Source organism: Anser anser (assembly GCF_964211835.1).
Source record: "Anser anser genome assembly, chromosome: 7".
NCBI classification, from domain to species: Eukaryota; Metazoa; Chordata; class Aves; order Anseriformes; family Anatidae; genus Anser; species Anser anser.
Window position 1 is genome coordinate 17,463,371 of NC_139727.1, and position 26,049 is coordinate 17,489,419.

Below are 26,049 nucleotides of genomic sequence, written 5' to 3' on the forward strand. Positions count from 1 at the left end.
TCCGGCTGAACAAAACCCACCACACTTCTGAAAATGCTCATCTTCCTTCCATAAACACACATTCTCCACAATACCTACAAGGCTTTCACTCAGACAGGCCCCAGGAAAAACAAAAACTAAGCAGCTCTTCAAAAAGTCTGTATTTATTACATCCCAAACCAAAGTGTACATGTTTTCCTTGCAGGCTGTCCCAAATATCACAATAGGGTAGCAAAGGTGTTTGTGTCCCAACAAAGCCAGAGGAAAAAAAACACTCAAATATAGATACGTTTATACAAAACTCATAAGGTCTTTAATTAAATGCAACGTAAGTGGTATACACAGACAGATACGTACAAAAAGGTCGATGCATAAAAGTTAGTATTTTACATATCTTGTGCCTTTTCTTGAAATGTTGAACATTTCCCTTCTCTACTAATACCATGGAGGGAATAAATTCTCTACAGATACCATGGAGGGAATTAAAAAACAGCAGTGTTTACTCAGATTTCAGCTCTTATTTACAGAAGATGGTAACATTGTAGAATATTCTTGCTTTCATAAAAAAACCTTATAAAAGCTACTGGATATCTACCATTATAAGAGAGCTCTGCTAATGTCAGTAAGTACCACTATTCACAGCTTGATTAACCGATTACCATTACACAGCTCAGGTTACACCTGCAATGATTATTTCAGTCAGTTCCAAGAAACACCAAATTCTCTCTTACCTGATCACCTTCTTTTTCAACTTTTCCTTCTCAACTTTCTCCGTGGGCCCTTTATGGGTTTTCCAAACTTAAGTGCTAATGCTGACCACAGCATTAACACAGCAGGATAAAGACATGACAGCCAAAGGGGATTAAATATAAAATACTTAACTATTTTATTCTTCTGATTTTTTCAACTTTAATATTGCCTTCTTTCCACGTAGTGGAGCTTTGGGTCGGTCAGCTTCCTGCACAGTTTCAGCAGTCTTCTTTTTTGGCTGCTGTTCTTTGGAACGTATCAGGTCTTGACGTCCAAGTTCAGCCATTTTTGCTTCCCAGGACTTAATTTCGTTTTCATACCGAACCTTATCATCTTCAGCAAGCTGCAGGTACGGCTGGAAGACAAGCACACCTCTGCAGTTGTGGAAAGGGCTTTGTCTGGGTAACCTCCAGGACACAACTTCCCCTTTGCTACAATGGCAACTTATTACAAGACCCATGCCATGAGCATCCCAGGCACCCACTTTCACCTCCAGCAAATTCCAAAAAAAAAAAGCACCAAACTTACCGAACTTGAACAAAACCACAAAATCCCACCAATGAATTTTGGGGATGTGAACACATGGCAATTCCCAAAGAGGAAGTTTATTTGATGTTACTACTAAGGTGTTTTACTTGATTACTAACTTGAAAGAGCAGGCTTATGTAAGGAACAAGAATAGGTTTTTCTGCATCTTTTTTTTTTCCCCGCAGAAAGAATATGAACCTCACACATGTTCTAAGCACACATTCAAAACAATGTGGAAGAAGGGCCTTCAGGAGAAAGGACAGACTATACAGAATAATTAAAAAATGCAGAGATTTATTATTGGTATAGCACTCATCCGTTTCTCATATACCCATCTGCAAATTTGTATTTCAAATACTTTGTGAATACTGCCAGACGACTATCCCCAACACAACCAAAGTTAATAAATGACATGCAAAAAATCACTTTTACTACACTGGCATTTACAAATATTATATATTATCAGAAAAAAAATATCTAATTGTTGCAAATGATTCCACCTCCCTCCCTCGATCCCATTCACCTTCCATTTCCAGGCATACAGAACTTCCAGCCTATCCCACGCATATTTCATCAACACTGTTAAAGGAATTGGTCATTACTGGAATAAAAGTAATGACTATCTTTTTCAAGACACGTAAATAAGATCTCAGAGTAGTTCCCTCTATATTATCTGTCAATATTAGTATAACACTGGTGGATAATTGTCAGTGTTATATCTAACTAACTCAAGGTTTTTTAACGATTTATTGACTAAAATTTTTCATTTTCCAGTTAGATCAGAGCCTCATCAAAAGCCGCAAACATACCTGTTTTTCAGAACTGGGCAGATTTTGCCACGTTTCGAATAACTGCTTCAGCTTTGCCTACAGGATATTAAATACACAATACATTAGTATTATTTTAACACTAGACAGACCGCAGAGGGTTACAGATGAAAGCCAGGTATAAACCAATATAAAAAAGCAGGAACTCATGTAGGTTTCATTCTACATATTCTTAACCTAGGTAAATAATAAATGACATGGTTTGACAACTTGCTGGGCATCATCTGAGACACTTTTACAGATAATAGAAGCACAAAGTAGAGTAAGTTACTCAGCCTGCAGCAAAAGCAGGCGGACCAAACAGATGAATTGATTTACAGCAACATAACTACATCTGACCCTGCATATTGGTTTAACATAAACCAAGCCCAACTTAAGACAAGCCCACATAGGTACTAACCATGTCTGCAGGAAACTGTGTGTCACTTCAGAAGTAGTTAGCCATGTATGTGTCAGACTGGGCCTCAGCTGACTGAAGATGCCTGCCCTTGTAGACAGAAAACTGAGGAACGCAACTATTTCCCTCATCCTGATTTACTTGCTGCTAAACATACCGACATCCTAATTAAACTGGTTTTAATTAACACCGCAAGGTGTTTTTGCAAATGAGCCCCATTGGATCTTTCCATGACACTACATTATCACCACTTCCCAGGTGATTAAATGCACAGGGCAAGGTGAGTATTGGGCACATACGGGAGGTCTCCAGTGCATCACGTGCACTAATCCATCGGCACAACTTAAATCACCCCAAAATGGAGCTTAGTGTGGAATTTGCAACTTTGCTGAGAACTCTTCCATGTCTTGTAACACTGATCGTGCCAGAAGAAGTACAATACTGGAGAACTGGTAGCAGACCACTGTCACCATGTGAACAATTAACAGATTTCTAAATCAAAAAGAAGAGTTCTCTCCTTACAAAAAGGAGGCATGAAGCCTGTAAGCACTAAGCACACAGGATACAGCAAGTATTTAAGTTTGTACATCCACATAACAGATTATATAGGATGTACCACCAGCAGCATTGCTACAGCCTAACAGATCACTACAGCCTAAAAAACAAAAACATTTAAGTTAAGCAAAATGTAGATACTGAAGTGTTGAACGTTACTTTGAAAGCCACAGAATCCAAGACAGACTTTCTGAATATAATAGTCTGTTAAGGCAATTATAACTATATATATATATATATATATAGTTATATACACACACACACGCACGCATGTTTGTTTGTTTTTTAGAAGAAATTTTCCTGGCTTACCGCGGGTGAAACTCCCACACTTTTTTGAAAGTTTTCTGACACAAAAATGTTAAAGCCGCTACGAGGTCTTTTAGGTTTTCCAAGCACAGTCAATTCCTTTAAAAACAACAAGAAGAGTTAGTCAACCTACCCTGCATACATTTTTCCAAACTAAACTTAGCATTTACATTCATATTTTGCACACACAAAATAATTAAGTTCAATTTTTAGTGATTTAGTGATCTGTAAACTGGACCGTATATCAAGATGATTTGGTTATTTACATCACTTGTCACATCTGATGACAAACTAAATTAAGAAAAGTTAAAAACTTGATTTTTCACAGATATAAGAGGAAAAAACACTTTTGAACTGACTCTTACTTCAGCAAAGTCTTCTAGAAACCAAAGATTGTTACTAAATTCCACTCAGCAAGAAAGTCATGATGAGAGGTTTTCTATTATCTTCATACAGCTTTAGTTACTGGTGTGAAATTCTGTACGCCTGCAGAGAGGAGGGCAGATTGCTAACTGTGGGAGGTGAGGTGGAACAGAATCAGCGGATTCCCAAGGAAAAAGAACTAGTTTCTGTGTCAGAATGCTTTGTCTACATGGATCACAGTGAGGCGACACAGCACATTAGGGGTGCATTTACACTTACCATTTTCTCCAGCCCTAACACACTCCCACTATAACTGGGGTTCTACAAGTTACCACCTGCCTAGGTACTGGGTATGGCAGTTAAATTCCTTGTGGTGCAGGAATCATTTGGATTAAAACCTTCCTCTAAGTAGGGGAATTCATTTTACTTTTGTCAATTAGGGAAGCATCACACAATCAGTTTCATTCACAGAAATGAATAAGCAGTAAGTAAACCCTTCAGCTGATCTTGCCACTAGACAAAGCATAATACTGTACCTTTACAGATGGTTCTGTCTCTCAGGATTTATAAATAAACAGGCTACAAGGAAATCGGGAAGATGATCCGTATGAAGGACACAAACAGACATGCGTGTATGTAGGCCTAACTCTACACGTCAGCAGCAGCACAGATTGCAATGAGGCAGAGCTGGGAGGAAGGCAGAAAGGCTATTTCCAATGGCAATCACCTCACAGGGGCTGCCAATGAGCTAACAGATACAAGGTCTTCGGGAAAAGCTATTTCTGGCTCTTTTCCCAAGGCAGGGAGGTGTTGCTGGTTCAGACGCCTTATTACCTGTTGTTCCTCAGGCAGATTTAGGAAGAGGAAGAAAAAAGCAGAGAGGCTAAATAGAAGCACAAAGATACCTTGCTAATTCTGGTCTTCAGGCACAGGAAAGCCACTAAAATTCCTGCTAACACCAGCAGCGATTTATGTATTTATTTTTAAAGTAAATTCTAATCATTTAACTCTTCTCTGTATACCCAACAAACAGATTTCAGTTTCCTTGAGAGAACAGAAACATAGACTTGAAAATACTGACTCTCTTTTTCCTGAACGATCTTCTTTTCGCCAGTCGTTTCCTCCTTTCTTCTTTCAAAGCCGCAGCCTGGGCTGGAGTTAGCTGTGCTTTATATGCAGCCAACTGCTCTTCATATGTTCGCCAGTCTGCCTTTCTTGCTTCCTCATAAACCTACAAGACAAACATACAATCATCAGCCTTACCGAGATGTTTTCATTCAGCTAAGTGTGGTGCCTTTAAAACTACTAGAAAAGGGAAACAGCCTTCTGAAACACTCATTCTGACATAGCCCAGTCTCCATATCAATGCAACATTAAAAATAAAATACAAGCACCTACAACTAGGTAAGAAAGGTAATTCTGTAAAAACTTCAGTTCCTGTTGAGTTTCAGTCATCAGCACTGTCTGGTATTCCTCTTCTGTAGCAATCCCTTCTAACCCCTCCCTGCCACCTCCTTGCTTTCTCAGGTTCCTGCACTTGAACATTACATGAGCTAACACTTCTAACCTGCTAATAAAAAAAAAAAGTAACTAAGATTTTTAGACTGAAGTATCAGATCTGTTTGATTAGTGGAATGGATTGAGAAGAACACAGATTTAAAAGCTGACTCCACCCCTCGAATTATCTTCATTAATCTGGTAACAAGGCACCTGACAGATCTTCAGATGCAGCTCGATGCAATAATAATCTTCCATGCAAGAAGGTAAAGCTGCAGCTCAGTTGAAATGATTGCTCTTTAACTACATCCCATTGCAGCACACAAATTCGTTGGTTGCCATACACGTTCCTAGAACCACCAGTGCTGGGTACAGAAGCATCATAAAGTCACAGTCTTGGTACTACAGCACCAAGTGGGGCTGAGCCAGGCTACCAAGCATACATGTAGATCTGAAAAGGCACCATCCCCTTCTCTATTTCAGACATACAAACAAAAAGACACACGTTACACTAAGACACACAGAGACAGAAGTCCATAAAGGACCTAAGAGCACTAAAATGCTAGGATATAAGAGCATTCCAATACTAATAACAAAACGTATCGCTTGTTTAGGCAGAAAAGGAATTAACTACCATCAGTTCCTGACTGGAACTCATTGCTAACTGCAGTCAAGGAAGAATACCCATTAATTTCGTATAACTGGCACTCAGAGTAGTGATTAGCAACTGTATTTGTAGAGTTCTTTTACGCTATCCCTTGCAATTGTCACTCTTAATGAAACTCGGCTACCTATAACAAAAAATAAGTCAACTAAATGAGACTCTAAGGAAGTTACCTGAAAATCACGTCTCTGATTAGCATCTAGTCAGATAAAAGAGGTTGGTCCTTTCATCAACAATTAGTTCAGGTCTCCCCTAACTTAGGCACTGAACAAGTAGAATTCTACAATTCTTACATTATTATATATGTATGCACCCATGTATAATTATGATTTATAAAACAAGATACAAACTTACCTGCTTCTGCGATGCTGGCAACTCCCTCCAATCACCTGCCAACTTTTTAACCAGCTCCGTATTACTCATTTCTGTATATTAAAATGAGAAAGCAAGAAAGTCAAGATCAATGCTGTATTTTCAGTAAGCCTCTTCAATTTTCCTGAATCAGGCTGTCACCAGTATCTTTCTCCTGTAGAAATATATTTTCCTCCTTCCATAACAGTAACTCCTTCGGTGTAGCAGGGGAGGCAAACTGTAATTTGGGTGAGTGGAGGAGGGCTCCCAGTTATGGTTCAAACCGCATCAAAACATACAGTTGCAAACTGAAGCAGCATTTCAGCTCTACAACAGTTTATTTCTTTGGCTGTATCCTTTTCTTTACAAGGTGATCTGAAATGGGAGCAGAAGTGGGTGGAAGAGACCAAAAGTAAAATTTCTAGTTCCCAACTTTTAGCTAAAGAGCCTGCTGGATTCTTTAAAGCAAGCATAGAGTGATCTCAACCACCTCGTACAACAAACTCACTTAACTTTTATTACAATAAAGTCCTTCAGCTACAATATATTTTTTTAACCTTACTTCTGCTGAATATCATCTTTCTCCCACAAACAAAATCGCAGTAACTTGAGACTGTTTTGTTCTTTAGCTGAATAACATCAACTCATTTGATGAGTTTTCCAGTTAGATGTGAAATTGAGGTGGGCACAAAAATAAAATCAGTGTTTCTTTTCTTGAAAAATCCTTTCCAGGATTTCCCTCTACTCCATTAGAAAAGAAAAATGTGGATCTTCCTCTGTCCCATCTCAAATGTAAAGTTCAGTCATCTCTACAAGGGAAAAGCACAACTAAGCTGTTGAAAGTAAGCTGACTTAGACAACAGAACCGTTAAGGTTGGGGAAAAGCCCTCCAAGATCACCTGGTCCAACCATCTCCCCACCACCAACGTCACCCACTAAACCATGTCCCCAGGCACCAGGTCCAACCTTTCCTTGAACACCCCCAGGGACGGTGACTCCACCACCTCCCTGGGCAACCCGTCCCAGTGCCTGACTGCTCTTTCTGAGAAGAAATGTCTCCTCACGTCCAGCCTGAACCTCCACTGGCACAACTTGAGGCCATTCCCTCTGGTCCTGTCACTAAATACCTGTAAGAAAGCAGCACACTGCTCTTAAACCCTCTGAATACACAATGCTCTGGCAATTCAAAAACAAAGTTACCGAGTTTTTTTTGAGCAGTATCCCTACTAGAATAAAAAAAAAAAAAAATCTCCCAGCGGGCTCTGAGGCACAGAGGGCTCGTTTGGGAGTTGTTTGTGCGCTGTACCCCGTGAGGCACCCCCCGCCCCGCCTCGCCGCGCCGTACCTGGGTGCTGCCGGCGGAGCGGGCCCTGCCGCTCGCTGACGAAGCGGAAATAGGCCGTGAGCGGCCGCTTCGGGCGCTCCGCCGAGCTCAGCCGCCGGGCCAGGCCCCCCTCGGCCGCGCAGGTGGCGCCGCAGGCCCTGCTGGCAACGGAGCGGCGGTTAGCGCCTAACGGCCGCCGGGAGGCCGCCGAGCCCCCCTCGGCCCCTTCCCCGCCCCCTCCCCCGTCCCGGCCCCGCCGCACCTGAGGAGCCGCCCGGGGCCCGCCGCCAGCCCCGCGGCACGGCCCAGCGCCGCCAGCGCCGCCGCCATGGCTCGGCCCGCGCGGGGCACCACGGGACGGCGCCGCCGGGAGGGGCGGGGGGCGGGGCTTCCGGAAAGCCCCTCCTCTCCGCGCGCGCCCGTCGCCAAGGTGACCCCGCCGCGAGGCCACGCCCCCTTCGGGGAGGCCACGCCCCCCGGTGGTGCCCGACGGCATTTAACGGCAAGGGGGAATTAAAGGGGCAGGGGAAAGGAACCTCCTCCGGGGCGGGGGGAGAGGGATGCAGGGAGGGGGTAGGGTGGTTAAACGAGCCCGGAGCGCCAAAGGAAGGAATAGGGAAAGGTGACTTTAAACAAGCTGTATTTTATCACACACCGCGTTTGAAAAATAAGCTGAAGGTGGAGACGCAAATGAGCGGGGTTCATGTTGCTTATCTTGCAGGGTGATGGAAAGCCGCTCGTGCAGGAGGACCGGCCGCAGTACAACCATTTGCAAACAGCCCCCAGCTTTACAGCTCAGCACCGCGGAGGACAGGGAGCGATGAGAGATGCATGTCAAACTTCCGCATGGCTCAATAGAGGTACTGAAAACATTTAAATCACTTCTATAGGCATATTTGTACTCAGCTAACAGAAATAAAAGCTCTTCGACCATCACAGCATGCTCCAAGGTTTCTACCACCACATCTGCCAGCCTCACTACATCAGCCTAGAGCGCGTATACCAAAGCACTCATCTTAATAACAAACCAAAACATTTCTTCAGTTTACAGTCTAAAGTGAACAGATATTTAAAAACTAACAGAGCCACCCTCCACCAGACTTTCATTTCAGAACTCATTGATATGTCAGATAAAATCAGCGCTGAAGTGACATTTACCTGCATGAGACCAACTTACACCATTAGGGCCAGTGCATGCTTTCCCTCCCACACCCCAAATTCCAGTTTAGCATTCATTACAAACGAGTAAAAACCATTTTCGTTGTCTTACAGAGCTATTTTATGATGAGAACTTTCCCAACTGCATGTCACTTTTGTTTCATCTGCAAGGCACAGAGCAAAAAAACAAGTCACGTTTCTGCTGTCAGATACTCGAGAAGAATTTGCAACAGGCCCTTGGAGCTGTTCTGGTTTTCATCTAGTTTAGAAGAAAGGATCGCCCCTCGCCAGCACCACTGGTTTTGTGCATGCATACTCAAGTAACAGTTAATAGGTTAAGTTAGCTTCAAGTGTGAGAAGTTTACCGTGACGTTCTAGTATTGCAAACAGGCCCCCTTAACTGGCACATTTGATGTTCAAGCACTTGTGGTATTTCCTCCATACATTAATATGCACATAGTAGGCGATTAAAAAGGTTGAAATCCTACATAAAGCAGTGGGCATAACACGCTAAGGAAATTAGGCTGAATCTCGCATAAAAGTTAATTGCGACACAGATCCAAGTCGTATCTGATGCATGGCTTCATCTCCCTTTTGTCTACAACACACATGCACACTTCATAATTTGAATCCCTAATGTTAGAACAAGCACTTTAAGGATATGCATGATTTTAAAAAACAGCCAAGACAAATAGTAGAAAATGCATTTTATTTATATGGAAAAGGCTACATTTAGATTTGTAAAAGGTCTGAGTGTTATGTTGCCCACATGTCAAAAATCAGTTGTGAATAGCAACAAAAAGGTTACATATCTTTCTACATAGCAGTGCAATTAGTTCACATTGCAATAAAATTAAGTCAAGTATGCAACAGAATCAAAAACAAGTGTTTCTCCATAATCAGCGTACAAAGAATTACAGTGCAAAGATCATTCTAGGTTTTAAGAAATCTGCAGTCAGTCATTAGGACATCCTAACGGGCAGGATATCCCAATTATTTTAATTACTAGCAGTTGTATCTTGTCAATACTGTGCACAAGAAAGTAAGTCTAAAATGAAATGACTTACATGGCAAATAAAATATATTTAGTCTATACAATAAAAATACATATTATATAAGTGAACTAACAAAATGAAATTTGAACACACTTATGAAACGGACAACATATCTTAAGGACACACATACAGTATTTATCACGTAAAAACAGCTACTTTTTTTCCAGCAAAAATAATTTGGTTGCTTTACAACTGCATTATGGATCTTACAGTTTGAAGATGCAGATGTCCAACTCTTAAAAACCATAATAAATGTCTTCTGCAAAGCATACAAAGAGGATAAATATTCTTATCACAGTCCTAAGGTTACTTTTGGAAGTTTGTTTTCCCTTGCTCCAGAAACACACTTACATGGGTGAAAAAATAAAAAATTCAAGGGGCATTATGGTACATTGAAACAGTAAACTGTGCTCCATTTCCTTCTAAGTTTGAAAAAAAAACTAGAATTTACAGTACTCTGTGGTATATGAAAAAGTCTTCACAAGTTTACATTGCATATTTCTGAGTCCATTCTCTTGCGTGTCTGTTGTATCTGTACGTGCAGAAAGAAGGCATTGAGTGAAGAGCTGTTAGTGATGCATGGACAGTAGCCACATATTTACTTCATACAGACATTATTGAGCTTTTAATCTCTTAGCATTGACTCCAAGTTAAAATGCCTAAGAACCAAGAAACGTATGCACTATATGTTCAGTTAAGGTTACCTATCAAAGCTATTTAGACTCAAACTCAAAACCAATCTTACTGGTTTGTACTAAAATGAGTATCGTTGTGCATACTTCACTTGCATTTCACAACTGGTTCCCTTACTTGTACATTAACAGGAGTTTGTTGCCAATTATTCCCAAATGTGTATGCTATTAGAAGTCTAACAAAGTTCACACATTCAAGTTGCATAAAATTCAGCATCATTAACTGGCATTGGAAAAGGTGCGGATGGAAGGCACAGAGATGTTATTCTCCATTCTACACTTCCACCTACATTTCAGAACTTGAAAGGAAAATTTCCTGAAAAGCATTTCTGACTAGATTTTAAGTGTCAAGTCTTTTCCTTCTGGTATGAAGCTGACTAGCACTCCCAGAGGGAAACGTCCCTGGAGAGTCAGCAACTTTGCCTCTGGTCCTTGAACTTGCTAACATTCTGCTCTTCAGACTAGATTCACTTTTTTCTGTGTCCTCCAGAGGAAACATTGGCAAGTTTTTTTTTAAAATCACTTCTCAAGATCAATATACCAACTCCTGTACTAACTTACTTTGCTCTTAAGAATATGTTCTCATTCAAGTCTTTGGATTTTCAGTTACACACTCAGGGGTAACCAGCCCCATTATTCACTTCCCACATCTAACAGGATAGTAAAAATTCAGTGGGTGAAAAGCATAAAGAGACAGAGCTATAGTCAAAAATTTAATCTTCTACTTTCTGTTACAACGATTCAATTTCAAGTTGTGGACATGGAGAAATATCCCTTGTTCACTTCCTTTACAAACAGGAGGCTGAAAATACTAAGTGGATGGATAAAACTAGAGACACAAGTGGGCAGAAGCTGAAGCACAACATCCTCAACTTGAGAATAATCTGCTTTGCAGAACAAGCCACAGTTCAAGCATTTCAAAAGTGGCTTACACGATTTGATTGCATCAGACTTTGAACTGTCAGAAAAAAAACATTTTAGTAATTCTCACTCTAGCGAAGAATACTAGACCTTAAACTTCCATGTGACTTCTGCCTCACTCCTTTTCTATCCAGTCCTGAATGTAAAAGCAATACTCAAATCTTCATGAAGCTGTGACAACAAATACTTCTTACTTGGGATTATTTTTTTATGTAATGAAAAATAAATATTAACACACAGCATTAATGTATTATATTTTTGTACTTGTTTTCATAAAACTAAGTATCCAACAGTTGTGTACACCTACAGGTTCCTGCTTGCCATTCTACCAATAGATATTTTCAAGATTTAAATATCTAATCCTCTATACAGTAGACATCTATGTAAAGAGTTTTTTAAAAAATAAGGTAAACAGTTGTATAGCCAATCACTATCTGCAAGTACCACACACATAAATACGCATAATTATGTCATACTCACTTTTCCTTGTCTGACTTGTAGATCTGTGCAATATCCGGTACTAAAGGATCATCTGGATTAGGATCACAAAGTAAGGAGCATATGGACAATAAAACTAAATAAAAGAGACGCTAGGTTAAACAAGTTAGTTCACTTCATTTCTATAATCCTTTAATATATTCCAGTACACAGACAGTGGAAAAAGGAAGAATAGAAAGAGAATGCGTATCAGTATTAATGTTTTGGACAGCAGTTTTGCTCAGAAGTGTTAATACAGCACCATGTTTCTAGGTAGGCATTAAACAACACCCGATAACAGCCTAGAGAACTCACAATCCGTGCACTTATACCTCTGGTAATTATCTCTTTCCCATGTTTTCACCTATGAAAATTAAACTACAGAGTACATAGGTACATATCAATGTTCGATCAAACGAAGCCCTTACATCTTCAATTATTTATAATTATCATTAATATTACACTACCATGTAACACTGGATTTGTGCATATCCTTCTCCACTTCTGTGCTGACTGTTATTCTCTCCTCCATATGAGCATTTCACTTGATTTGATACATGTGACACTTCCATTTGGGGAAACATTTTACCAGGTTTTTATGCAGGTACTCCCTTATGATTCTAGTTTTGATCCCTGGTATCTATCTGAGGACATTTGATTTTTCTAACACTTTCAACACACATATTTCAGGTAACTTCAATTTTAAACTCAGAACTAACATGGATACCAAAAGCACTCACTTCAACAATTCACAATAGGTTGTGAAAGGGAATTTGATGCTACAATGAAAATCTGCTGTAGAATATGATTTTTTTCCCTTGCTTTGTCTTGTTACAAAAAAGATTGGACTAACAAGTATTACAGCAGTAGCAAACTTCATACTGACATACTTCACTTTATTAGGTGCCAAATACACCAGTAACATTGGAAAATCAGGTTACAACACTCAGAGACACCAATCAGAGGTGCTATCAGTACGTCATAATCCTTTGATCCACTAAAACAAGAACTGTAAATGAGAAATTTCTTCCATGAGCCACTGAGCTGATTTCCAGTTTAAAAAACACAAAATGTATACGTGTTAAAAGCAAGTCAAGTCAAATCACACAAGACCTACAGGCTGCTCTTCTTTAGAGCTGAAGGAATACTCAAAAAAAGTAAACACATTTATAGAGAAGTGCTAAAGATCTGAATACTCAGATACCAGATAAACACCAACTGGTAAACAAGATCTAGGTGCCAACTAAATACATTCTGAATAACTAGGAACCAATTTTTGCTCAGCAATACAACAAGCAATTTCTGTGGAAAGCTGGTATGAGCTACACACAACAGTAATTCATGTCTTCAACAGCTACGTGAGAAAACACCTTTAAAATTGTATTTTATTTAGCTACTGAAATTATTGCGTATGGTTGGTGTGCATGAGCAGAAGTTGCTTTTCCAATCATGTATAACAACTGCACCTGCATAAAGCAATTTCCATGGGACAAAGACTAACAATGTTTTCCTTGTTCATACACCAAATGCAATGACACTGTTCTAAAACAGATACATGGTTTAGAGAGCTTTCAAAAACATAAGCAAGATGAGATACTGTTTAATCTTTTGAGCAACATGAGAACTTTCTGTAATATGACTAAGATCATGGCTAAGCATTTTGAATATGGGTGAGAAAAACTGCAGCCACATTCTAAGCAGCTTTTGAAGTGACACAAAATGCCTACAAAAGAACTAATTAACCGTAACCACAATGTTCCAAATATCAAGCGTTCAAATTTGAGAAAAATTTAACTACAAGATTAGAGTATTTTATTAACTCATTTACTGATGACTTAGAAAACAGTTACGTTTTAAAATTCATCTTACAGAGGAATCCAAGCCAAAACAACTTATTAAATTTCAAAATAAAGTGTAATTAAGATCTTAGCCCACATAAGCATGCTCAGGCAATCACAAGCAATCCAAGAGGCCTCCCTACATGTCAGTATTGAGGTTTTCCATTTACATCCAAATTCATTTGGTTTTGCAGCTCTGTTCAGAAGTTTCTCTTCAGTTCTGCCCACACAGTCAGTTATAATACAGAAGCTGCACTTCAGCCTAATTGGACATTTTTTATCTCACCCAATTTGGTTTAGAACATTTCCTTGCCATGCAGATAATGTATGATGTCATGCGACACTCCAAATAAACTGTGCAACATCTTGGATCGTAACAAGGATTCCAATGGAATTACCACTGCTGTAACATGCAGGATAAATGAGTTCTCACTGGCACCCTTGGACAATGTAGTGAAACCAGAAAAAAACCATGGCAGTGTATGCAAATTCATAAATCCATTAGCATATCTGTGACTTTACCTTTAGATACAGTCAGAGCTGGTGACCACTGAGATCTCAGGATATCAAGACAAATACTCCCATTACTGTTTATGTTTGGATGATATATTTTTGTTGTAAAAGCAATCTGGAATTAAAAAAAAGTAAAAAAAATAACAAGTAACATGAAATTGTTTTTTACATTTGGAATCCTCCACATTGTCCCTTCATTTCCAGTCATATTCGATCTGCCATATCCAACACAGCATACTGTACAACCTCTCATCCTATCACCCAGTTTTAGGATTCAGTTCATCCCTTATGTACCCTATCACTGGCCCTTCTGGTTTCAACTCCCAAAAGAAAGTCCCAGACAGCTAAAATATAGACACAGCTTTGACCTAAAAATTGTGTAAGTTTGAAGACAAAGGACTTACCTTTGGTGGTTTGAAAGGATAGTCTGTTGGAAAGTGTACTGTGAGAAAAAATACTCCCCCTTGATAAGCACTATCAGGCTGGAAAAAAACAAAAGAAACAAAACCCCTTAATATATTTCAGTTATTGTGGAGCTTCTCTTCTGAATGCAGAGAACCTCCCAAATGGATGAGTAACTTAGAAAGCTCATTTTTTATCCCCAATACACAGCCCATAGTGTACTGAGGATACCAAACCCTCCCACTGGCCAGCGATGCTACAGTAGAGCCAGCCGTGGCTACTACTGCAGTAGCACAACGAGGCTACTGAGTGCTGCCCTTCTTGGGGAGGGGAAGGAGGGGAGCAGGGTTTGACTGGTGGAGCTACAAAATTGCTGATCCATCAGCTCCAAACTAGCTCCCTCCTCAGTATCTGGGCTGTGAGGCACTCCTGGAAGCTCAGCTCCACGGCACCAAGGGGACCAAGAGCAGGTCTTCCAAATCCTGTCTCCATACAACACCACAGCTGCTCTGCTACATTTGGGATCTTCCTCCATCGTTAAGCTACGAATATACTTACCTTAAGAAGTGGTTTCTCTTTGCAGATGCAAAGAGTAGGATTTTCCAACTTAATTCAGGTGATCATGATGACATCAGGGAGTTTTAAAACACACAACATCTTTGTGACCTGTACAAATCTGTGAACATGCATTTTGTTAGAGAACATGTGCACAGGTTTACGTCCAGGTTGCACACAGTTAATAGATAGAAATAACTTTGTTGCAGTCAGCTGTTGAAGAAATCTTTCATTTTTATTTACTAGAGAAGTGGGGAAAAAAGTCTCAGTGCTAAATGACAGAGCAGCGCTTCAAGTTCAAATTAAGGAGAAGAAAAATCTCTCTCGTTACTCAAGAAGTTTAAAACAGCAAGACAGTAACTCAGTCTCAGCAAAGCTGCAGGAAAAGTTTTGGGTTTTCTTATGGGAGTAAATGCAGATTTTTTTTTAGATAAAACATTTACCTTAGAAATGAGCAAAAATTGCAGTTTTAGAGATGAATTGAAGAAGTAAAGTCACAAATGGTCCCCTATGACATGTTGTCTTATGCACTCAAAATGCAGACAGTGTTGCAACATAAGGCAGGTTATATACAGTATTGCTAAGAAGCCAGCATTAGGTAACATCAGAGAAGATTGCCACTCACAGTTAGGTTTGAAATGACTGCTTGCATGCATAGTAAATGGACTTTTCAAAGTTAAAATAAGCTGAAGATCAGACAAGTTCAGTGCCAAGGGGAAGGCAAAGCGAAGTCACACAGCGTTTGGTGGGTAAGGCACATCAAACTGACGATGTGCAGACAGGAGAAGAGGTTACGCTACTTCCACATATAGGAAGTAAGCTCTGAAGGAAAGCTTTAGTCCTGTGCTTCCCTCAGCCCATCAGAAGATGTACAGGATGTGCACCCCTATTTCCTTATGTTATCGAGACAAAGTTATGTTATCAAGGCAAAAGTGCTGATAGTGTGGCTTTTCTCATTGATGGTTATGGTTGAGAAGGGTTGGCAAGAGATGCTCACTGTTATCCTTAACTAGAGAAATCTGAGGAACCTGAAGGGGAGAAAAGACTATTTTCCACTACAAGGTATGAAAGGCGAATTGTGAGCTGGAAAAAAAAGAATTAAATTGGGATTTATGTGCTAGTGTTTTCCTTGCTAAGGTCAAAGTCATTCAGAACAGAGACATTACTGGTGGCAATCAGCACACAAGCTTTTCCTAACTCTATATTCTTTGATATTCTTTGCTGTTTTGCCATTCACCTTCAGGGAGTGCAGAAGGGCAAGAGCAGAATGACTTTGTATGTGAAGGAACACAGCTGCCAAAGAACAATGGCATAAGTATGAGTATCCCGTAGAAAAGCTTGTCACAATAATTTGAGTGGCTGCTGCATCACCACAAACTCCGTCACATCACTGACAAACTAGTAACTGGTCTTTTACTGCTCCAGAGCAGCTGTGATGGAAATGCAGAAATAGTCTCAAATTAGTCACAATTTCACTTTTCTCCACCATGTGATGTTGCATCTCATGGGATTAAGTAGCGTCTCAAATTTTCAGCTCAGTAACTGAACCAGAAGCTCTTCTTTCAAAGTTACCAAATCCAAAAGGAAAACACTAGGAATACAAGCTCCTTGCCGTGGTATTTATAAACACCCCTTCTCTCAGGTCACGTTGTTCTTCATTCTTTTTGCTGAAACCCTTCCCAATTTTCCTTCAGAATGTTCCGTTCTTAATATATATTGCCCTTTCTTATGTCGTGTCCTTCAAGAGTCGTAAATCACAACTTTAGCAATCTCACTCAACCCAAAAAAAGCCTTTCTCACACAGAAACCAAAAGTACCCACAAATGGGGACTACAGTTCCCAAAAGCCATCAGCTTCTGCCAGAGCCACATCACAGCCCTCAGCTAAGTTCTAAAAGCCCCTGAATCACCTTGTGCAACACCACTCTTGTTTACAGTTCACAACTTTAACATAGGATTACTTTAACTATTTCTCTTTCAGAATTGAAATGATGATCTCTGAAAAGCAAGCTCTTGAGTTTGCAGCCCACATCACCAATTCAAACATTAGGGATGCTTAATCAGTCAATTGAAATTTCAGGAAGAAGACTACAGAATTTTTTTGAACAGTTAAAGAAGAAATGAGTGCCAGACTACTATAAACAACAACGCAAACCCCAGATCTTTAATCCGTACATAGTACAGCTGAATTTAACTGCCATGTTAAAAGACACCCAAATGAATCCTTCTGTAACAAAAAAGGAAACGCCTACTTTCTAAGGGGAACAAACTATTATACTTACAGGTCCCATAATAGTTGCTTGCCAATGAAATACTGCAAATCAAAAAGATAAAGTGATTAGAGATTTTCTAAGCTTTTCCTTAACCAGAAAAGGTCAGCCGTGGCAAGGTGCTATGAAGAGCTTACAGTCATCTCCAACAGGTCCGGCAGAACAGTGGGCCGGCGGGTCTCGCTGCAGGTCACTTAGCTCCTGGAAGAAAAACACAAATATTTGAAATGTATCTACATGAACAGACACACCACAGAGCAGCATCGCTTCGAAAGTGAAAACAAAAAAATTTATTGAATAGATCCATAATATTTTTTTTAAGAAATCAAAATGTGAAGTGCCCATTGATAATGGAAAGATTTCTTCCTGATAGGTTTGCAGCTGAAGGCAATATTATACAGATTAACATCTGAAAGCATGAGAGTTACAACCAAGTTCGTAATACACTGGATCTACTGAAGTAGAGGCAGAAAGAAATCAAGAAAAAAAGGGTTTATTGATTTCCCTGTAAACTAACTGCTTAATTTAGAAATTTGTGCTCATCTGACTATTCCTTTAGCTTCTCTGTTTATAAAAAGGTTCGTGTATTGGCCTCATCTATATCCATTAGCTGAGTTAAACTAGCTCATAAAATGCTTGCAGACTGCCTAAAGGTGATATAGGAAAGCAAAGAATCCTAAGTGAACTGGTGAACAAAAGGAAATTACCAGCTATACACCTTACTGAACATACCCTGATTTGATTCTCTACATGCTTTCTTTCAAAAGTGACTACTAGAAAAACCTGGAAAAAGTTGAAGTTTAAGAGAAGCGTGCAGAGAAACTTTTGCGTGTCAACTGATTTATTTTACAGAAGTTTAAACAGTCCTAAACAATTTAAATTACACAGATACTCAGCTTTTCATTTATGTCATCAACACTACATCAAACACAAAACAAGACAGGCATTAATGCAGGTTCATTTTCCTTGTTTAATTCAATATACAAGTCTTGATATCTGAAGTTTTACTACACGAAGAACAAGTTATGTACTTTTTCCAGTTCCAAGCTGATAGGAACCATGCTGCTCTAAGTCTAACGAGCATGTGTAAATACTTCAATTGAAATGAGCTTAAACAATGTGTCCTAAGTCACTGTTCCTAAGTCACTCAACTAATAACCAAGAACATTTAATTCAATAACAAACACGAGAAGGTCTGCAAGAATCTCTATAAGTTTAGCTTAAAGACTAACAGTGGAAGCACTTCCACCCAAAAAATCATTAGTCAAGAAAACAATTAAAGAAAATCAACGTGTAAACCAGAACAAACTTTAAGTCGCGTAAAATTTGTGTATGTAGCGTGATCAGGCTTTATGCACAAGATGAAGGGTTACAACTCCGCACTTCCAACTGCTGTGATATATTTATCCGTTTACACCAGCCAGCAAGCATTTCAACTCGTGCAGTGCCCTCCCCGAGACGCCCACTTCACCAGGGACAAGGTGCCTAGCACCCAAACTCGGGCACACTTCTTGTAGGTCAACTCTTGGCCGCAGGTCCAAGGAAGGGCAGCACCACAAATATCCAACCACCTCTGAGCAAGCAGTAACATTACTGCTCTGCTAAGGCATGCCTTCAGCTGTGTGACTGAAAACATGAGGGCTCTTTGCTCTACTGAAATAGGTCCAGTCGCTAGCTCGTGTGACTCGCCAACTCAGCTTTATCCCGTTGGTGAAACTCTACACCGCTCCAGAAACAACGCTCCAGGCTAGACTTGCACTGTATTTGTAAAGGATTTTGCTTTCGCCTTTTAGTCCCCTTTTTGATCTGCGGATTCAAGTTTCAGTAAGGCAGCAATACAGAGAAGTGTGACCTATGCAAAGCCCAGTCACTGCCAGCACAAGAAGTCAACAAGTCTCAGATTTCCAGGAATCACGAGACTCAGCCAGCAGCGGAGCAGTTCCAGCCACTGTCTGCACTAACTCACAGCCCAAGATCTAATAAGAGAAGACGGAGTTTTGTATGGACAGTACCAAAGTCATCTACACGAGAAATGTTGGCTGAAGTGGAGAACTCAAAACCTAAAAATCACATTTTATAGCAATTATGTCTGACTACTAAATTAAAGGTAACGATGGGGAAAAACATGTAGCTTAATCCAGAGACTCTAAAATACGTACACACATTTCCTTATGCATGTGACTCACCATCACAGCTGCTGGGCAAGCAATTTTGGAGTCACAAATCTGTAGCAGTACTTCCATTTGTGAGATGATTTCCTTGAGATCTTAACATCCCCAAAACCATATAAATTGATTTTCATTCGTATGTACACAAGTACTTCTGAACTGGTAAGAACTGAGGAAGTCTCCTCAGGCACACACCTGCTATTTGTTGAGGCTCAAGGCACTGAAATTTGTCCCCAACAAAAACATGTTTTTAATCACAGCTTGATGAGGCCAGTCCAGTCCTGTCATTAATATTTCCCCAGTAGTGATGAAGAAAAGCCTTTCTTCAGCCTATTTCACTACATGAGAGCAATGGTCACAGATATACTAAGAAGGCTTCTGCAGCCAATTCAGGCTGCATTCATATTTCCCATTCATAAGAAATAGAGTACTAAAGCCAATAGGCTTTGAAAATACAAATAGTAACATGATCAAACTTTGTAAATTGAATTTGACAGTTACAGTTTGAGCCTTTACATACAGCAGCTCAGATCAAGCTGTGATAAAAATCAAAGAAGTATTTTGCTTTGTACTGTTAATTATGCTGTTCAAGCTTGGCATTCAAAGCAAAATTATCTAGAGAGCTGTATGATTTAGGCTTCGATCTTTCCTACACCTCCTGCAATGCTATAAGGAGATATCCCTCACAAGTCACGCTGACTTGCCAGCATCCAGAGCTGAACACCACAGAAGAGCTGCGATGGTTCCCTAGAATAAACAGGGGTACAAAAACTGCTTTGAGACTTCATACAGTTGCAAAAGAATGAGGTGTTGAATATAAGAATACGAAGCAGCAAAGATGCTCTTCAAAAGAAGCCCGAGAAGTCCAAAGAGCTACTAAGCACAACGTGCTGAAACCTCATCAAGGAGCACAGAAGAACTGCACGGAAGGCTGGCTGCAGACAGTCAACGCTAAAGATTTTTCTGTAATTCTAAGTGAGTTGGTTCCGGCAGTTTTGTCCATGTTTTATGGATTATAAAACACTGCAGCATGATGCAGGTCTGCTTGCCTCAAGGCCTTGTCTGCACGGATATTTTTAGTCAGCGGTACAGAAAATGCTGGTGCAAGACTTTGATGCACGTATGCTAAAAAAAAGTGGATTTGTAACTCAAAGTAGCGTGGATTCCTTTTCAAAAGGGAAACTCAACACTGCAAGTTACAGCATACACCAGGGCAACACCTTCTGAGAGACAACGCAAAAAGAATAAAGGTCTGTCTGCAAGAGCTGCAAGCAGAAGTATTAGTTATTTTAAACAGTGGTGAATGTCACGGCACAAAAGCATCTATCGGGAGCTCAATGCGTGCCACACTTTGTCCCAGTGTAGCCATAATAAACTTGTATAAAGAAAAGAGCTAAGCTGTGGACGCTGCTAGGAATAAACCTTCTAATCCTCTCTAACACTGAAAAATGTTACCTAGTAGAATAAAACACGGTTAATTCTATACCTCCGGCTGGTTGCAATTAACAGGTGTAACAGCAAACTACTTCTCCTGTTTAAAACCAGAGAAGAGCAGCAGAGCACAGAAGCAGGCAGGATCCGTGATCGGGTGAAGCTAATAAAGGAAGACTGGCACAGTGTTAGAAATGTTACCCAGCAATGACTGGGGAGGGACACAGCAAAGCCTCCAAATTATCACCTCTCGTTACACCACACACACTCTAGAATGCATGGACTCACGGACAGCATGAGACAAAAATTTTAAAATCAAGTTTAACAAATGTAAGACGCATACCACAATAAACTGTGTAAGCTGGAAATGTGTCTGAACATGCAGACTAGCACTCATTGACAAAGTACATTACAGAATATATTTCATAAATCGTAAAGCTGGTGAAGACTGGGAGGCCAGTTTAGCAGTTCTGTGCTTCACTAGGAGACAGGGATTATCTCCTAAAAAGCTTCAAGAATAAGATTGGAAAGGATATGTTGACAACAAGGAGGTAAATATGCTAAGCATAGCACTTACGGACACTCAAAGGGTATAAGCAGGAGTACCAATAAAAAAAAAAAACACTAAACTAAAATCTCTCCTCTGTTGCAGTTAAAAAAAAAAAAAAAAGAGTCCAAAAAAAGTCTGCAGGCTATCAGAAGACAGAAATAAACTGCAGGCAGCATCACTAAAAGCTATTTTAGTTCTTTAAATACATGAAACCGCAACCAGAGCCCTTTTCCACACCATTATTTAAAATAGAGGTTTTTAAATTTGCCAGCTATGCTCCTCATTTCTTGCACAAAAAGCACTGTACTTTCTATCAAGTCGACACATTCACTGCTGCTCCTCTATTAATGGTGATTGGAACCATCTGCCCAAAAAGCAGCTAGAGCACTGATTAGACTTTGGCTAGTTAACAGATTTTCTTTTCTTCGTAAGTTTAGGAAACGTAAAGCATTTAACTTTATATTGAGATGTGATGGTAAGTTTTAGTAATAGAGTACCTATCTGGTTTTATACACTGTTTGATACAAAATATGTTGCTGTGATTTCACAGCTAATGTTTCGGAAACAAACTGAAATAATTTGTATTACAGAACTGAAAAAGTTTCCTTAGCATGTTTATTATCCCCTAAAGAAAGTCAGAACCTAAACCACAATTACTGATAACATTTGCACTTGAGTTAATTTAATCAACCACGGTTATTTTCAACATAAAACTTGAGTTGGTATGTCCTGTTAGACTATGCATGTATGAAACACGCTGAAACAAACAAACATATAGCTGAATGGTAAATTTCAACGTTTGAATGCTTCCATTCTTACTGAGCTGTGGGAGAAAAACAATCCAGCACTATGCACTGACAAGATTAAAAACAACAGCTATTTTTAAACCAGTCTTTAAATGTGTCAGAAAATACGTGGCTGCTGCCCTCAAAATCTCTTCTACCCAAAAAAAGTCCTATTTATTTTTATGCTGATAACAAGAGCAAGTGAATACTGGTTTTCTAAAGATTTCAAAATAGTCTGAGCCATTAACAGGCATAAGAAACATCAGCAGCTCATTAATACTAGAGGAGCATCCAAAAGTACAGGATTTATGATGAAAACAATCTCCCCAGCTGTAAGACTGAACTGACAGGATAACAAACTCCCAATTAGGTAAGTAAACAGAGTATTTGCAACAGGAATCTCAGAAAAGTGACCCTGCACAGGACTGATGGGCTGAACTGACCCATTCAATAACGTCCCTAACACAACTGCCTGAATTATTTTCTACTTGGCACAAAAGTTGCGGTGTCTCAGTATCCTGGGGCAGTAATAATAAAGATTTCTTTGCAGAATAACCCTCCCCAGCTAAAACCTACACTATTCCTCTTCATAATCTGCAACATCTGGATTTTACAACATCCACAAAATAGCGGGTTATTCTTTCATCGCTGCATCACAGACTACAGGGAAGCAGCTCCTGCCCCAAGGAACTTGTATTCTACATCACATACAGAGCATAGACTGAAGTTTTTGACAGCCTAGAAGCACAACTGCCTCTCCTTCGTGCTACAGCAAAGCATTAACAAGTTCAACTGATCCAGACCCTCCGCTTAAAACGAGCAAGAACCCCCCATCCTTCCAAAGAACTCCGATATGAATTCGTCATTGAGTTAGTACTGACCTCTATGCTTCCAGAGCAAGGCTTCACGTCCTCACTGCTCTTCCACCCTCAGCACTAAGCTGAACACACTTGGATGATCAGCTTGCTTGTTGGTTATTTACTTGCTTGTTCTCTTTTTTTTTAAAAAAAAAAAAAAGCTCCCAAGCACAATGCATCCTTCCATTATTAGTGCAGAGCCCTGAAATCTGCAGCTTGTCCTTTGAGGAGCCCCTCAAGGCAGACCAACGAAAGAAAAGATGAAACAACACAATCACAACGGCAATACTGTTTAGAAACTGGAGTCCCAACTGGCACGGGACAAAATACACTTTCTAATATACATGTGTTACAGCTGTGCTTCCTCTGTAGGTGCTATCATTCTGACCACACAAGCTACCAAAATTATTGTGAACAAGCCTGTCACCAAAATCCTTCAGCTGTGTTAAAGCACAGTTCTGAGCCACTCTAAAACCACCCAGGCTTAACCAGAGGCACTATGTCTAGACCGACAAGTTCCCAAGCAATGCCATTGTGTTTTCTGACAGTGCTTTGTTCTCCAAAGAGGTCCCCTAGGCACTTTCTCAAACTATAAAATCCTTACAGCGTTTCCTCTACTCCAGATCTTATCGCCTCCTACCCTCGTGATACAACGTAGCTATCAACCTTTACAGCCTGTCTGAAACATCTGGGAGATGGATAGGATGAACAAACCTTCATAAAAACACATCTCATCTACTCCATTAGTTTTTCCCCATTTCATCATGTTAAGGAAAGCTCTACGTATTACACTGACATCAAGATACATTGTCTTTTCAAACTTTTCCCCTTCATTTTTATCTTCCATATGCAATAACTTCCTTGACACTTTCTTCTTTCACAGCAAGTGGCTTGTTATTATACTGCTTTGTAGCCTGCCTGCTGGACAAATCCCTCTAGCAGTAATTATTTTTTACCCTGGAAAGGCAGCAGATAGCAATTAGGGAAGATAATAATAATAATAATAAAACAGTAATAGTCTTTTCTGCAGAAAACTAGAAGAGGTAGCCAGTACTGAAACTAATCTCAACTCTTCTGGTAGCTCCCACTCCAGAATTTCTTCATGTTTCAGATAAAACCTATTGCACAATCTGGAAATCTTATACTTGAAGTCGGCATTTCTTGACTCTCAGAGAACAGAGAAAGAATCTAATAAGACTAACAGCACACAAAACGCTAACTTCAGGATAGGTTTCACATCTATTGAAGATAAAGTTTGAAAACACCACAGTAAAGAAAGCTGTGGTTTTCCAATACGTATGGACGCCACTAAAAGAGGCTTTTCCACCTCAAAAATTCCGGAAAACTACCAGACTTCCCACTTTCTTTACTCACCTTAACAGAAAGAAATTGGAAGAAAAGGAGAGAAAAGAAAGAAAAGGAAGAAAGAAAGAAAAGGAAGAGGAAAGAAGGTATTCAGAACAAACCTTCTAACACAAGGGTCAGGAGATTCTCAGAGAGAAGGTGAGAAGTGAAAAAGACAAGAAAAAAAAAGGAATAATCCCCAAAATATACAGAAGCAGGACAGAACTTACTGTTAGAGAGAAATCACCGTGCTCGTTGACGGTCAGCGCGGTATATTTGGTATAACACTCAAATATTGTGTCACGTATTTGTTACATATTTGGCATTCAGCGACAAAACCCTCCCCTGTTGACAAGATTTGCAGCGTGAGACCCGACCACCAGCTTCTGGTGGGAGCCCACAGCGGCCACCTTTCTCCACAGAGGGCACACCCCAGCGTTAACCGAAATTTTCTGTAAAAAAGAGAACACATTTTCCAAACCGTCAGCCGCCCCCCTCACCCCCCACCCCCCCCTCAGGGCGGAAAGGCACGGCTGAGGATGAGAAGCAGGGCTCCTGAGGGGACCGAGCGGGTACCGGCGGCCTCCCGTCGCCCCCCGTCCCCGTCCCCGCTCACTTTCTGTATCCGCTTCAGCGCCATGAGGGGACCGGGGCGGCGGCGGCGGCGGCAACGGCTGCGGCGGGGGGGGGGAGCGCGGCCGGGGCGGAGCGGGCGGGGAACGGCATCGGCGCGCGCCGCGGAGGGAGGGACGAGGCGGAGGCGGGGGGGGGGTACTGGGTTCTTTGTGTCCGCCATCGCCGGGCGCGCTGGGAAATGTAGTCCTGGAGGGGGGGGTGCCCTCTGGTGGTGCTCAGGGAACGCTGACTGGGAAGCCCGTGGGTCTGAAGTGATATCAGGACGTTCTTCTGAGGAAGGGCAGGCTCAGGGCGGACCTTATTGCTCTCTACAACTACCTGAAAGGAAGCTGTGGGTCGGCCTCTCAGATAACTAGTGATAGGACTAGAGGGATTGGCCTCAAGTTGCGCCAGGGAAGGTTTAGGTTAGAAATAAGAAGACATTTCTTCTCAGAAAGAGCAGTCAGGCATTGAAACAGGTTGCCCAGGGAGGTGGTAGCATCACCGTCCCTATGAGTGTTCAAGGAAAGGTTGGATGTGGTGCTTAGGTACATGGCTTAGTGGGTGACATTGGTGGTAGGGGAGCGATTAGACCAGATGATCTTGGAGGTCTTTTCCAACCTTAATAATTCTATGAAAAGGTGTTTGAAGGTCACGTCCTTGGGAGGCATGGCAGGGGATGAAGAACAAGCAGCTAGCCTGCAGGAAGCCCTAGCCTTACTGCAGTTGCAGCCAGTAACAGATGGATGTTGCATTTGGCCTTACTGTAACTGCAGCCACCCACCAGTACCAGATGGATGTTGCATCCAAGACACCGTATGGTAGAAAAAGGAGAGGTGTGCTGCTGAAAAGGCTGAGAAGTAGGTCCCAGCCTCACA

The 26,049-nt window shown here is 40.7% G+C and overlaps 2 protein-coding genes and 1 long non-coding RNA gene across 5 annotated transcripts; 1 reads left to right on the forward strand and 2 right to left on the reverse strand.

Annotated features, from left to right (window-relative positions):
• Positions 1 to 269: 269 nt before the first annotated feature.
• Positions 270 to 7,951, reverse strand: TFAM (transcription factor A, mitochondrial). Of its 2 annotated transcripts, none has more exons than XM_083844286.1 (7): positions 7,804 to 7,951; positions 7,563 to 7,699; positions 6,221 to 6,291; positions 4,787 to 4,936; positions 3,346 to 3,441; positions 2,067 to 2,123; positions 270 to 1,084 (listed from the first exon to the last, which is right to left on the reverse strand). In XM_083844286.1, exons 1-7 carry the CDS (start codon positions 7,869 to 7,871, stop codon positions 866 to 868), a joined length of 798 nt encoding a protein of 265 aa, XP_083700412.1. In that variant the 5' UTR covers positions 7,872 to 7,951; the 3' UTR covers positions 270 to 865. The 2 variants fall into 2 exon arrangements, with proteins under 2 accessions (XP_083700412.1, XP_083700411.1); XM_083844285.1 differs by having other exon boundaries at positions 7,563 to 7,702; positions 7,804 to 7,944.
• A 139-nt stretch (positions 7,952 to 8,090) lies between these two features.
• Positions 8,091 to 8,889, forward strand: LOC310902566. Its single transcript, XR_014586771.1, has 2 exons — positions 8,091 to 8,401; positions 8,814 to 8,889. It is a non-coding gene; the product is annotated as an uncharacterized lncRNA (long non-coding RNA).
• Positions 8,890 to 9,391: 502 nt separating this feature from the next.
• On the reverse strand, positions 9,392 to 25,320 carry UBE2D1 (ubiquitin conjugating enzyme E2 D1). Of its 2 annotated transcripts, none has more exons than XM_083844287.1 (7): positions 25,173 to 25,320; positions 17,559 to 17,622; positions 17,434 to 17,465; positions 14,600 to 14,677; positions 14,205 to 14,310; positions 11,848 to 11,941; positions 9,392 to 10,286 (listed from the first exon to the last, which is right to left on the reverse strand). In XM_083844287.1, the coding sequence occupies exons 1-7, from the start codon at positions 25,194 to 25,196 to the stop codon at positions 10,241 to 10,243; spliced, it is 444 nt and encodes a 147-aa protein (XP_083700413.1). In that variant the 5' UTR covers positions 25,197 to 25,320; the 3' UTR covers positions 9,392 to 10,240. The 2 variants fall into 2 exon arrangements, with proteins under 2 accessions (XP_083700413.1, XP_083700414.1); XM_083844288.1 differs by lacking the exon at positions 25,173 to 25,320 and adding an exon at positions 24,787 to 25,035.
• Between the last annotated feature and the right edge of the window lie 729 nt (positions 25,321 to 26,049).